Source organism: Morchella sextelata, assembly GCF_020137385.1.
Source record: "Morchella sextelata strain SCLS chromosome Unknown scls_17, whole genome shotgun sequence".
NCBI classification, from domain to species: Eukaryota; Fungi; Ascomycota; class Pezizomycetes; order Pezizales; family Morchellaceae; genus Morchella; species Morchella sextelata.
Window position 1 is genome coordinate 547,879 of NW_025408632.1, and position 11,559 is coordinate 559,437.

General features: G+C 49.8%; 2 protein-coding genes across 2 annotated transcripts; one reads left to right on the forward strand and one right to left on the reverse strand.

Moving 5' to 3' along the window:
* Positions 1 to 95: 95 nt before the first annotated feature.
* Positions 96 to 3,247, forward strand: H6S33_004271 (uncharacterized protein; the record flags this gene model as incomplete). The annotated part of the gene is made up of 2 exons (XM_044835614.1): positions 96 to 656; positions 681 to 3,247. Coding segments are annotated over 2 exons (3,128 nt in total), but the record flags the coding sequence as incomplete, so codon positions are not given.
* A 5,555-nt stretch (positions 3,248 to 8,802) lies between these two features.
* H6S33_004272 (uncharacterized protein) lies at positions 8,803 to 10,827 on the reverse strand (the record flags this gene model as incomplete). The annotated part of the gene is made up of 1 exon (XM_044835615.1): positions 8,803 to 10,827. One exon carries the CDS (start codon positions 10,825 to 10,827, stop codon positions 8,803 to 8,805), a length of 2,025 nt encoding a protein of 674 aa, XP_044691010.1.
* Positions 10,828 to 11,559: the final 732 nt, after the last annotated feature.

The window sequence follows — 11,559 nt, forward strand, 5'->3', positions numbered from 1 at the left end:
TCAAACACAGTTGTCATTCGAGATCGCCCCCCTCCCACTTGGCATCGATGCAATATTACCAAACTGGTAGTTGAAAGAACATAAGCCGATTATAGGGGCAAACGGGGAAGTTTCCTACGAGGGCGAGAACTGCAAGAGTCGATGCTTCACTGACAAGGAACCTCAAGTAGAGATGGACGAGGGTGTACTGGACGATCCGGAGGCCCAATTCATCGGTAGCATTTGTCTTTTGGAAGATGAATCGGTCAACCTCCGCGAAACTCTTCCCTCTTGGCTCCATGGGTTCCTTAAAGTCTTCCTACCATCGGAAGCAGATAAATTACCACCACATCGATCTTACGACCATGCGATAGATCTTGAACCAGGGAAACAGCCACCATGGGGACCCGTTTACTCCCTATCCGAAGTCGAGCTGAAGGTGCTTCGGGAGTACCTAGATAAAATGTTGCGATTGGGAAAGATTAGGCCTAGCAAATCCCCAGCAGGAGCCCCAATCCTATCTGTGAAGAAGAAGGACGGTAGTCTGCGACTTTGCGTTGACTACCGTGGACTTAACCGTGTGTCTATCAAGAACAGGTATCCGTTACCGCTTATGGACGAGCTGCGAGATCGAGTAGCAGGCGCGGTTATCTTCTCGAAGATTGACCTGAAGGAAGGTTAAAACCTCATCAGGATCAAAGACGGCGACGAGTGGAAGACAGCCTTTCGTACGCGGTACGGGCATTTTGAGTACCTCGTCATGCCTTTTGGGCTGGCAAATGCGCCGGCGACCTTCCAGAACATGATGAATGATGCGCTGAGGGAATTCCTGGATCAAGGGGTAGTAGTATACCTTGATGATATCCTAATATATAGCAAGTCCCGAGAGGAACACAGGGAACTGGTCGGCAAAGTACTTAGCAGGCTACAAGAATACAACCTGGTCGCCAACCCGAAGAAATCGTTCTTCGAGCTCACCGAAATCGAGTTCCTCGGATACATCCTTGCCCCAGCAGGCGTCACCATGGCACTGGATAAGGTTATGTCTGTTACGAATTGGCAAGCCCCGCGTAGCGTTAAGGAAGTACAGATCTTCATGGGCTTTGCCAACTTCTACAGAAGGTTTATCCACAATTTCTCCGGGGTCTGTAAACCCATTACCGATTGTCTCAGGGGTGATGCTAAGAACTTTGTCTGGTCTATGACGGCCCAAGCAGCCTTCGAAAAACTCAAAACCCTGTTTACGTCTGCGCCGATCTTGGTACACTTCTCTCCAGATCGCCAGACTATCGTGGAAACGGACGCAAGTGATTTTGCTATCGCTGCAATTCTATCCCAGGTTATTGACGGAAAGACTCACCCTGTTGCCTTCTATTCTCGAAAACTTAACCCAGCGGAACTCAACTACGACGTCTGGGATAAGGAGATGTTGGGAATTGTGTCAGCCTTCAAGCAATGGCGTCACTACCTCGAAGGACCTAGCCGAACGGTTCTCGTATATACGGATCACAAGAACTTGGAATATTTTTCAACAACCAAGGTTCTTAACCGACGACAGGCAAGGTGGGCTGAGTCTTTGGCGGAATTTGACTTTAAGATTATTTACCGCCCAGGAACCAAAAATGGGAAGGCAGATGCACTATCGCGACGGCCGGAGTACCGTCCTGAAGGGGGAGGCACGCTTGGGAAACAGCCAATAGATAGGTTCTTTAAGCCCGGACAGTTGGCGGAGGAAGAGTTTGTGGTATCAGCGGTGTCGCTTGCCTCCAAGGGGGTGATCGACTGGTCTAAGAACTTTCTGGATCATGTCAGGCAGGCGGCATCGGGAGACCCGACATGGGTAGGAATGAAAGAGAGAGTTGAGCAAGGGGAGAAGCTGGGGGAATTGAAGGATATTGCCGAGAAAGATGGGCTACTCTTCTATAAGAACCGACTCTACATCCCGGCAGACGACCGTATCAAGATCCGAATCGCACAGGCAGAACACGACTCGAAAGTGGCAGGACACTTTGGACAAGACAAGACACTGGAACTCATCACGCGTAACTTCTATTGGCCAAAAATGAACGAGTGGATTGATGACTACGTTCGGTCATGTGACGAGTGCCAGCGCAACAAACCCAGCCGCCATAAGAAATACGGTGCGCTTCTACCACTGTCCACGCCACATTCTGTCTGGCAATCGATATCAATGGACTTCGTCGTGCAGTTACCGGAATCAAAGGGATATAATCAAATCTGGGTAGTAGTTGATAGGTTCTCGAAGATGTCGCACTTCATTCCCTTAGTAGCAGAAACGACCGCGCAGGATTTAGCGAAGATATTCCTCGGTCAAATCTGGCGACTCCATGGGCTGCCTCTTGATATAGTTTCCGACAGGGACGCCAAGTTTACTTCAAGCTTTTGGGCATCCCTTATGGAATTATTGGACGTGAGGATAAGAATGAGTACGGCTTTCCACCCTCAGACCGATGGGCAAACAGAGCGGGTCAACCAAACCCTCGAGCACTACCTACGAGCGTTCTGCAACTACGAACAAGATGATTGGGCAGAGCTACTCCCGTTGGCGGAGTATGCTTACAACAACTCGGTTACCACCGCCACGGGCCAATCTCCGTTCTATACCAATTACGGTTACAACCCGAGAACCAACTGGCCGACGGAAGCTGAAGTGGTCAACCCAACCAGTGACCTGTATGCTCACTTCATCCGAGGAGTTCACGATTCTGCTCTCGTTCGCTTAACAGACACCAGGGAAAAGATGGGGAAATACTATGATCGGAAAAGGGGCGAACCGCCTAACTTCAAGGTGGGAGATATGGTTATGCTCAACGCGACCAACATCAAGACTCGTCGTTCTACCAAGAAACTCGATCATAAGAAACTCGGCCCGTTTAAAATTGTCCGACTAGCCGGTAAACGAGCCTGCGAATTGGAACTGCCACCACAAGTCAAGATCCATAACGTATTCAACATCGAACTCTTGGAACGTTATCGACAGAGCAGTATCCCAGGCCGCGAACAACGTCTCCCAACTCCCGAGAAGGTCGATAAGGAAGGAGAGGTTTTGTATGAAGTGGAAAGTATTGTGGGAAGCCGGAAGAGTAGAAGAGGATTAGTGGAATACCTGGTGAAATGGCGGGGCTATTCGATGAGCGACTGTACTTACCAAGTCATGGACGTTATGAACGAAGAAGTACTTGATCTAGTTCGCGACTTTCATCGAAGGAACCCCAAGGCCGTGAAGGACCAACGCCTGAGACTATAGAGGTACCCTACGGGGCTAAGTCCTTCCCCTCCACAGACACCGCGGGTGATATGTGGAGCAGGTTTACTGGAACCATAGTCTCTCAGAAGATGTCCCGAGACGTGACACCCTGGAAGGGGGATAAGCTGTTACGGGCATGCCAAGCATTTACGGGAGTGAGAGAAAGGCTAGTAGATACCCCAATACCCTTTGCTACTAACGACAACACCACTATCAACTCCGGTTCGCACCCACGAGGTGTGGTGCGATCGATATGCGACCAAACGCGGAGTTGCGGTTTTCCTAGTTAAAAAACACGTTTTCGACCCCAATAATAACCCCCGGAGCGTCAAACCGCCGGAGGGGTGTGTTTTGGTACCGGTGGATATACGAGGGACAGCTGGGATCAATCAGATCGAAGATCGGACCGCTCAGAGTGAATCGGCGCAAGCTGCCAGCCGACCGAGTACCTATCGGCGGTACCTGTGGGCATGAGAGAACTCTGCTATGTGGGAAAGCGATGTGGGAAGAGGCCTGAGTAGGTAGCCTTGCCGTCCGAGACCTCCAAAATAGCCGACGCTGACGATTATCCACCAGACGGCCGATGGAGAAGAAACATCGACAGGGAAACGTGCATTAGAGTGGATAAATAGGTTGAGGGGTTTCAGCGGCTTTAGGAGTTTGGGTTACTGACTTAGGAGTTAAATGTTCTTGGTTGTTTTTCAGGGTCTCGGGCAGGCCCCGAGTGTATGCTGTATTATTAGAAGACCGGGTCCTCGAGACATAAGCGAGGGATATAAATACTGTGTCATTCACTGACTAGCCAAACCATCATCGGCGAAATCAGAGTCTTAACAATATAAATCGTTGATACGCGAGTTACAACTTTATTTGACTATACTTTTGAAAATACTTTATTCTATTGTGACTTCGAACTCTACCTGAACTATTACGTCGAAGACGGTCGAACATCACACGCTAACTCTAGTGAATCTTTGTTGATAACGTAGCTCGCGGGGCCCGTATCGGATCAAGGAGAATCATACTCGACGTTGACTGAAGAGACCTTGGAGACTTCTACCTTTGTAGCTGTTAGCCGAACTCTGAGCTCTGTGTAGTGTACTCTTGTGGTCTGGTACGCATCCCTCACAGTCAGTGAATGACACAGTATTTATATCCCTCGCTTATGTCTCGAGGACCCAGTCTACTAATAATACAGAATACACTCGGGGCATGCCCGAGACCCTGAAAAACAACCAAGAACTTTTAACTCCTAAGTCCGTAACCCAAACTCCTAAAGCCGCTGAAACCCCTCAACCTATTTATCCACTCTAATGCACGTTTCCCTGTCGATGTTTCTTCTCCATCGGCCGTCTGGTGGATAATCGTCAACGTCGGTTATTCGGAGGTCTCGGACGGCAAGGCTACCTACTCAGGCCTCTTCCCACATCGCTTTCCCACATAGCAGAGTTCTCTCATGCCCACAGGTACCGCTGATAGGTACTCGGTCGGCTGGCAGCTTGCGCCGATTCGCTCCGAGCGGTCCGATCTTCGATCCGATTGATTCCAGCTGTCCCTCATATATCCACCGGTACCAAAGCACTCCCCTCCGGCGGTTTGACGCTCCGGGGGTTATTATTGGGGTCGAAAACGTGTTTTTTAACTAGGAAAACTGCAACTCCGCATTTGGTCGTATATCGATCGCACCGCACCTCGTGGATGCGAACCGGAGTTGACATTTAGCATACAGAGGGTATTGGGGTATCTATTTAGCCTTTTCTCTTACTCCCGTAAATACTTGGCATGCCCGTAACAGCTTACCCCCCTTCCAGGGTGTCACGTCTCGGGACATCTTCTGACAGACTATGGTTCCAGTAAACCTGCTCCACATATCACCCGTGGTGTCTGTGGAGGGGAAGGACTTAGCCCCGTGGGGTACCTCTATAGTCTCAGGCGTTGGTCCTTCACGGCCTTGGGGTTCCTTCGATGAAAGTCGCGGACTAGAGTAAGTACGTCCTCATTCATAACGTCCATGACTTGGTAAGTACAGTCGCTCATCGAATAGCCCCGCCATTTCACCAGGTATTCCACTAATCCTCTTCTGCTCTTCCGGCTTCCCACGATACTTTCCACTTCGTACAGCACCTCTCCTTCCTTATCGATCTCTTCAGGAGTTGGGGGACGTTGTTCTCGGCCTGGGATACTGCTTTGTCGATAACGTTCCAAGAGTTCAATGTGGAACACGTTATGGATTTTGACTTGTGGTGGCAGTTCCAATTCACAGGCTCATTTCCCGGCTAGTCGGATAATCTTGAACGGACCGAGTTTCTTATGATCGAGTTTCTTGGTGGAGCGACGTGTCTTGATATTGGCCGCGTTGAGCATGACCATGTCGCCTATCTTGAAGTTCGGCAGTTCGTCCCTTTTCCGATCATAGTATTTCACCATCTTTTCCCTGGTGTCTATTAAGCGAGCGAGAGCGGAATCGTGAACTCCTCGGATAAAGTGAGCGTACAGGTCACTGGTTGGGTTGACCACTTCGGCTTCCGTCGGCCAGTTGGTTCTTGGGTTATAACTGTAATTGGTATAGAACGGAGATTGACCCGTGGCGGTGGTAACCGAGTTGTTGTAAGCATACTCCGCCAACGGGAGTAGCTCTGCCCAATCATCTTGTTCGTAGTTGCAGAACGCTCGTAAGTAGTGCTCGAGGGTTTGATTAACTCGCTCTGTTTGCCCATCGGTCTGAGGGTGGAAAGCCGTACTCATTCTTATCCTCACGTCCAATAATTCCATAAGGGATGCCCAAAAGCTTGAAGTAAATTTGGCGTCCCTGTCGGAAACTATATCGAGAGGCAGCCCATGGAGTCGCCAGATTTGACCGAGGAATATCTTCGCTAAATCCTGCGCGGTCGTTTCTGCTACTAAGGGAATGAAGTGCGACATCTTCGAGAACCTATCGACTACTACCCAAATTTGATTGTATCCTTTTGATTCCGGTAACTGCACGACGAAGTCCATTGATATCGATTGCCAGACAGAATGTGGCGTGGACAGTGGTAGAAGCGCACCGTATTTCTTATGGCGGCTGGGTTTGTTGCGCTGGCACTCGTCACATGACCGAACGTAATCGTCTATCCACTCGTTCATTTTTGGCCAATAGAAGTTGCGCGTAATAAGTTCCAAAGTTTTGTCTTGTCCAAAGTGTCCTGCCACCTTCGAATCGTGTTCTGACTGTGCAATTCGGATCTTGATACCGTCGTCTGCCGGAATGTAGAGTCGGTTCTTATAAAATAGTAGCCCGTCTTTCTCAACAATATCCTTCAATTCCCCCAGCTTCTCTCCTTGCTCAACTCTCTCTTTCATTCCTACCCATGTCGGGTCTCCCGATGCCGCCTGCCTGACATGATCCAGAAAGTTCTTAGACCAGTCAATCACCCCCTTGGCGGCAAGCGACACCGCTGATACCACAAACTCTTCCTCCGCCAACTGTCCGGGCTTAAAGAACCTGTCTATCGGCTGTTTCCCAAGCGTGCCTCCCCCTTCAGGACGGTACTCCGGCCGTCGCGATAGTGCATCTGCCTTCCCATTTTTGGTTCCCGGGCGGTAAACAATCTTAAAGTCAAATTCCGCCAAAGACTCAGCCCACCTTGCCTGTCGTCGGTTAAGAACCTTGGTTGTTGAGAAATATTCCAAGTTCTTATGATCCGTGTAGACGAGGACCGTTCGGCTAGGTCCTTCGAGGTAGTGACGCCATTGCTTGAAGGCTGACACAATTCCTAGCATCTCCTTATCCCAGACGTCGTAGTTGAGTTCCGCTGGGTTAAGCTTTCGAGAATAAAAGGCAACAGGGTGAGTCTTTCCATCAATAACCTGGGATAGAATTGCGGCAATAGCAAAATCACTTGCGTCCGTTTCCACGATAGTCTGGCGATCTGGAGAGAAGTGTACCAAGATCGGCGCAGACGTAAACAGGATTTTGAGTTTTTCGAAGGCTGCTTGGGCCGTCATAGACCAGACAAAGTTCTTAGCATCACCCCTGAGACAATCGGTAATGGGTTTACAGACCCCGGAGAAATTGTGGATAAACCTTCTGTAGAAGTTGGCAAAGCCCATAAAGATCTGTACTTCCTTAACGCTGCGCGGGGCTTGCCAATTCGTAACAGACATGACCTTATCCAGTGCCATGGTGACGCCTGCTGGGGCAAGGATGTATCCGAGGAACTCGATTTCGGTGAGCTCGAAGAACGATTTCTTCGGGTTGGCGACCAGGTTGTATTCTTGTAGCCTGCTAAGTACTTTGCCGACCAGCTCCCTGTGTTCCTCTCGAGACTTGCTATATATTAGGATATCATCAAGGTATACTACTACACCTTGATCCAAAAATTCCCTCAGCGCATCATTCATCATGTTCTGGAAGGTCGCCGGCGCATTTGCCAGCCCAAAAGGCATGACGAGGTACTCAAAATGCCCGTACCGCGTACGGAATGCTGTTTTCCACTCGTCGCCGTCTTTGATCCTGATGAGGTTGTAACCTTCCTTCAGGTCAATCTTCGAGAAGATAACCGCGCCTGCCACTCGATCTCGCAGCTCGTCCATAAGCGGTAACGGATACCTGTTCTTGATGGACACACGGTTAAGTCCACGGTAGTCAACGCAAAGTCGCAGACTACCGTCCTTCTTCTTCACAAATAGGATTGGGGCTCCTGCTGGGGATTTGCTCGGCCTAATCTTTCCCAATCGCAACATTTTATCCAGGTACTCCCGAAGCACCTTCAGCTCGACTTCGGATAGGGAGTAAACGGGTCCCCATGGTGGCTGTTTCCCTGGTTCAAGATCTATCGCATGGTCGTAGGATCGATGCGGTGGTAATTTGTCTGCTTCCGATGGTAGGAAGACTTTAAGGAACCCATGGAGCCAAGGGAGAAGAGTCTCACGGAGGTTAACCGATTCATCTTCCAAGAGACAAATGCTACCGATGAATTGGGCCTCCGGATCGTCCAGTACGCCCTCGTCCATTTCTATTTGAGGTTCCTTGTCAGTGAAGCATCGACTCTTGCAGTTCTCACCATCGTAGGAAACTTCCCCATTTGCCCCTATAACCGGCTTATGTTCTTTCAACCACCAGTTCGGTAATATTGCATCGATGCCAAGTGGGAGGGGGGCGATCTCGAATGACAACTGTGTTTGATGCCCCCTTGACATTATAATTAATGGTTGTGTAAAGGCGTGTCCCGTGCCCTTCATAACTTCTCCCGTAAATCCAAATACCCGGGCCGGGACGTCTCGTTTCACCTTCGGGACCTCAAAACTATCAACAAAAACAGCAGACAAAACAGGACCAGTTGCACCAGTATCCAACAACACCTTACAGGGTAAACATTTTTCCGTAAAACAAAGGAACTGATTAACGATAGGTCGAGGACCATGAATAGGTTCCTCCAAAATTTTCTGTTTTTTCTCCGGTTGGGACGCTCTCCCTTCCTGCCTTTTTCTTTTCATATTTTTTTTGTTGTTTTCCGTCAGTGATAACATAGCAATCTGGGGATACTCCTGACCTGACTCATCAGAGTCCCCTTTTAAAAATCCTCGTCGAAATCCATCTCAGATTCCGATCCGCGTTCTCGCACAAACGCTTGCCCACTGGTGTACTCCGCAGCAGCCGTCGCAGCCGGCTTTCTAGCACGGTGCCTCATACGCTTTCTCTGAGGTTGGGGTTCCGGTGGTTCCATATCGTGGTCGCCATCGTCATCGCGGGTACGCTTTCGGGAGAAAGAGGAGATAGATGCACTGCTGTTAGCATCTGAACGACACCATTTCCAAAGATGACCCTTTCGGCCACATCGCACACAGGCTCCATCGGTCTTTCGCTGTTCTCGGACCGGCTGTGGAACTCCTTTGGTGGCTTCGTCGTAGTCGTGGTATATTGGCTTATTCCCCGACTTGTTCTTGCTGGTGCTCTTCTTATCTTGCCCTTTTTCTTTCTCCTCAGTCTGAGCCCTCCCCTTGATCTTAAACCCTTTCTCCTTCTGCCGCGAGTTCCCACCATTATTCGATTCCCTTCCTATCGACTCTGCTTTCCCCAACATCTTCATCTGCTCCTGATAAGCCTCATGAGCCTTGCCGGCTCGTTCCAACTGTTGGATATACTCGGAGTCGTCATCGGTTGGATCGAAGCGTGAGTGACGCTCCCGGATTTCATTTGGTAGCCCTTGGAGCAGGGCGGCGCGATAGGATGCTCCTTTCATCTGGGCATGCTGGTTCATGATCTCCATTCTCGTCAGGTAGTCCCCGATGTTAGCAGAGTACTTAAACTGCTGCATCTTCATCGCGTTTTCCATAGCCTCTTGAGTGCTTAAGAAGCGTTTCCTGATCTCCTGACGGAACCGAGTCCAAGTAGCGTAGTCGGCGGCTGCCGGACCTAGCATCTTGGTCTCGATATACTCCATAAACCATTCCTTTGCCAACCCACACGTATACGTTCCAGCGAACAGCACCTTGTTTCTGTCCGTTCGGAACTTCTTGGGCTTTTGCTCGAAGTAGATCTCGCACTCCATGAGCCAATGCCGCAGGTTATGCTTCCTGGCATTATCGAATTCAAAGTGTATTTTGGCGAGCGAGTCTACCATATCTTCATCCTCAGGCGGCGCCGAATTCCGGTTTCCGCCTCGGTTCGTTCTCCAATTCTTCCGACCATGCGACCATTCGCTGTTATCGTCGTCATCGTCGTCGGAAGGTTCTGGGTCTCCCCCAACGTTTCCTCTTGGTGGTTTCTGGGGAGGCTGATTTCCACCATTCCCGCCGACTGGAGCAGCTCCCACCGGTCCTTTGCCACCATTTCCCTGCACGGGGCCGGCATTGTCTGGTTGCTTGCCTCCATTTCCTCCGACGGGGCCAGCATTTCCTCCTACTGGGCCAGCATTTTCGGGATTCTTGCCATTGCCAACAGGAACCGTTTGGGGTGCATTAGGGTCCAAGGGAATACTCACCATGGAGGGCGCTACCGACAAATGTTGTCGTAGACGTTCCTCCATCTCGGCTATTTGTTGGTTTCTCACGTCATCGGACTGCTTAAATTGTGCCAACAGTTCCCGCTGTTCCCTTTTCTCCTGCTCTCGCTCTTCTCTTACAATTCTCAGCTGTCGTTCCGCCTCCAACAGTTGGTCCTGGGTTATTCGATGGTTACGGTCCAGAATCTCGTGGTCGGCGGCTCGTGCAGTTTCTTGCATTTGTCGAACATTTTCGACGAGCTCGAAGAGCGATTCGAGATGTTGCTTCTGGGCGATGGCTTCTTGCCGTGCTTTCTTATCCAGAATTTGCCCACTCCCCTGCACTTGTTCCTGGAGGTTTTGTGGCTGCTGCCAAACGGCCTGTCCAGCTGTACCAAGATACCTCATTTGTGCCTCATGGGTATCCAAAAACTCCTGCATGGACCTCGTAAACTGGGCTTGAGTAGAGCGTTTACTCGTTGACCTAGTGTGTGTAGAGGGTCCTCCCTGGAGTAGGGGATCGGGGCTAACAGCCTCAGATAGTACCATAGCGTCCTCTGCGGCCTCGTCTGTTACGGCCGAGGTGTCTACGAAATAATCCCTTCGGAATGCCATTGTGGTAAGGGATACTGATGATAGTTCTTCTTTTTTTTTGAGGTGACTTCGTTACTCCAAGTGAACTTGTGAGTAACAATATACTGTGAGGGATGCGTACCAGACCACAAGAGTACACTACGCAGAGCTCAGAGTTCGGCTAACAGCTACAAAGGTAGAAGTCTCCAAGGTCTCTTCAGTCAACGTCGAGTATGAATCTCCTTGATCCGATACGGGCCCCGCGAGCTACGTTATCAACAAAGATTCACTAGAGTTAGCGTATAGGATTCGTCTGTCTTCGACGTAATAGTTCAGGTAGAGTTCGAAGTCACGATAGAGTGAAGTATTTCCAAAAGTATAGTCAAATAAAGTTGTAACTCGCGTATCAACGATTTATATTGTTAAGACTCTGATTTCGCCGATAATAGTTTGGCTAGTCAGTGAATGACACAGTATTTATATCCCTCGCTTATCTCTCGAGGACCCAGTCTACTAATAATACAGAATACACTCGGGGCCTGCCCGAGACCCTGAAAAACAACCAAGAACATTTAACTCCTAAATCCGTAACCCAAACTCCTAGAGCCGCTAAAACCCCTCAACCTATTTATCCACTCTAATGCACATTTCCCTGTCGATGTTTCTTCTCCATCGGCCATCTGGTGGATAATCGTCAGCGTCGGCTATTCGGAGGTCTCGGACGGCAAGGTTACCTACTCAGGCCTCTTCCCACATCGCTTTCCCACATAGCAG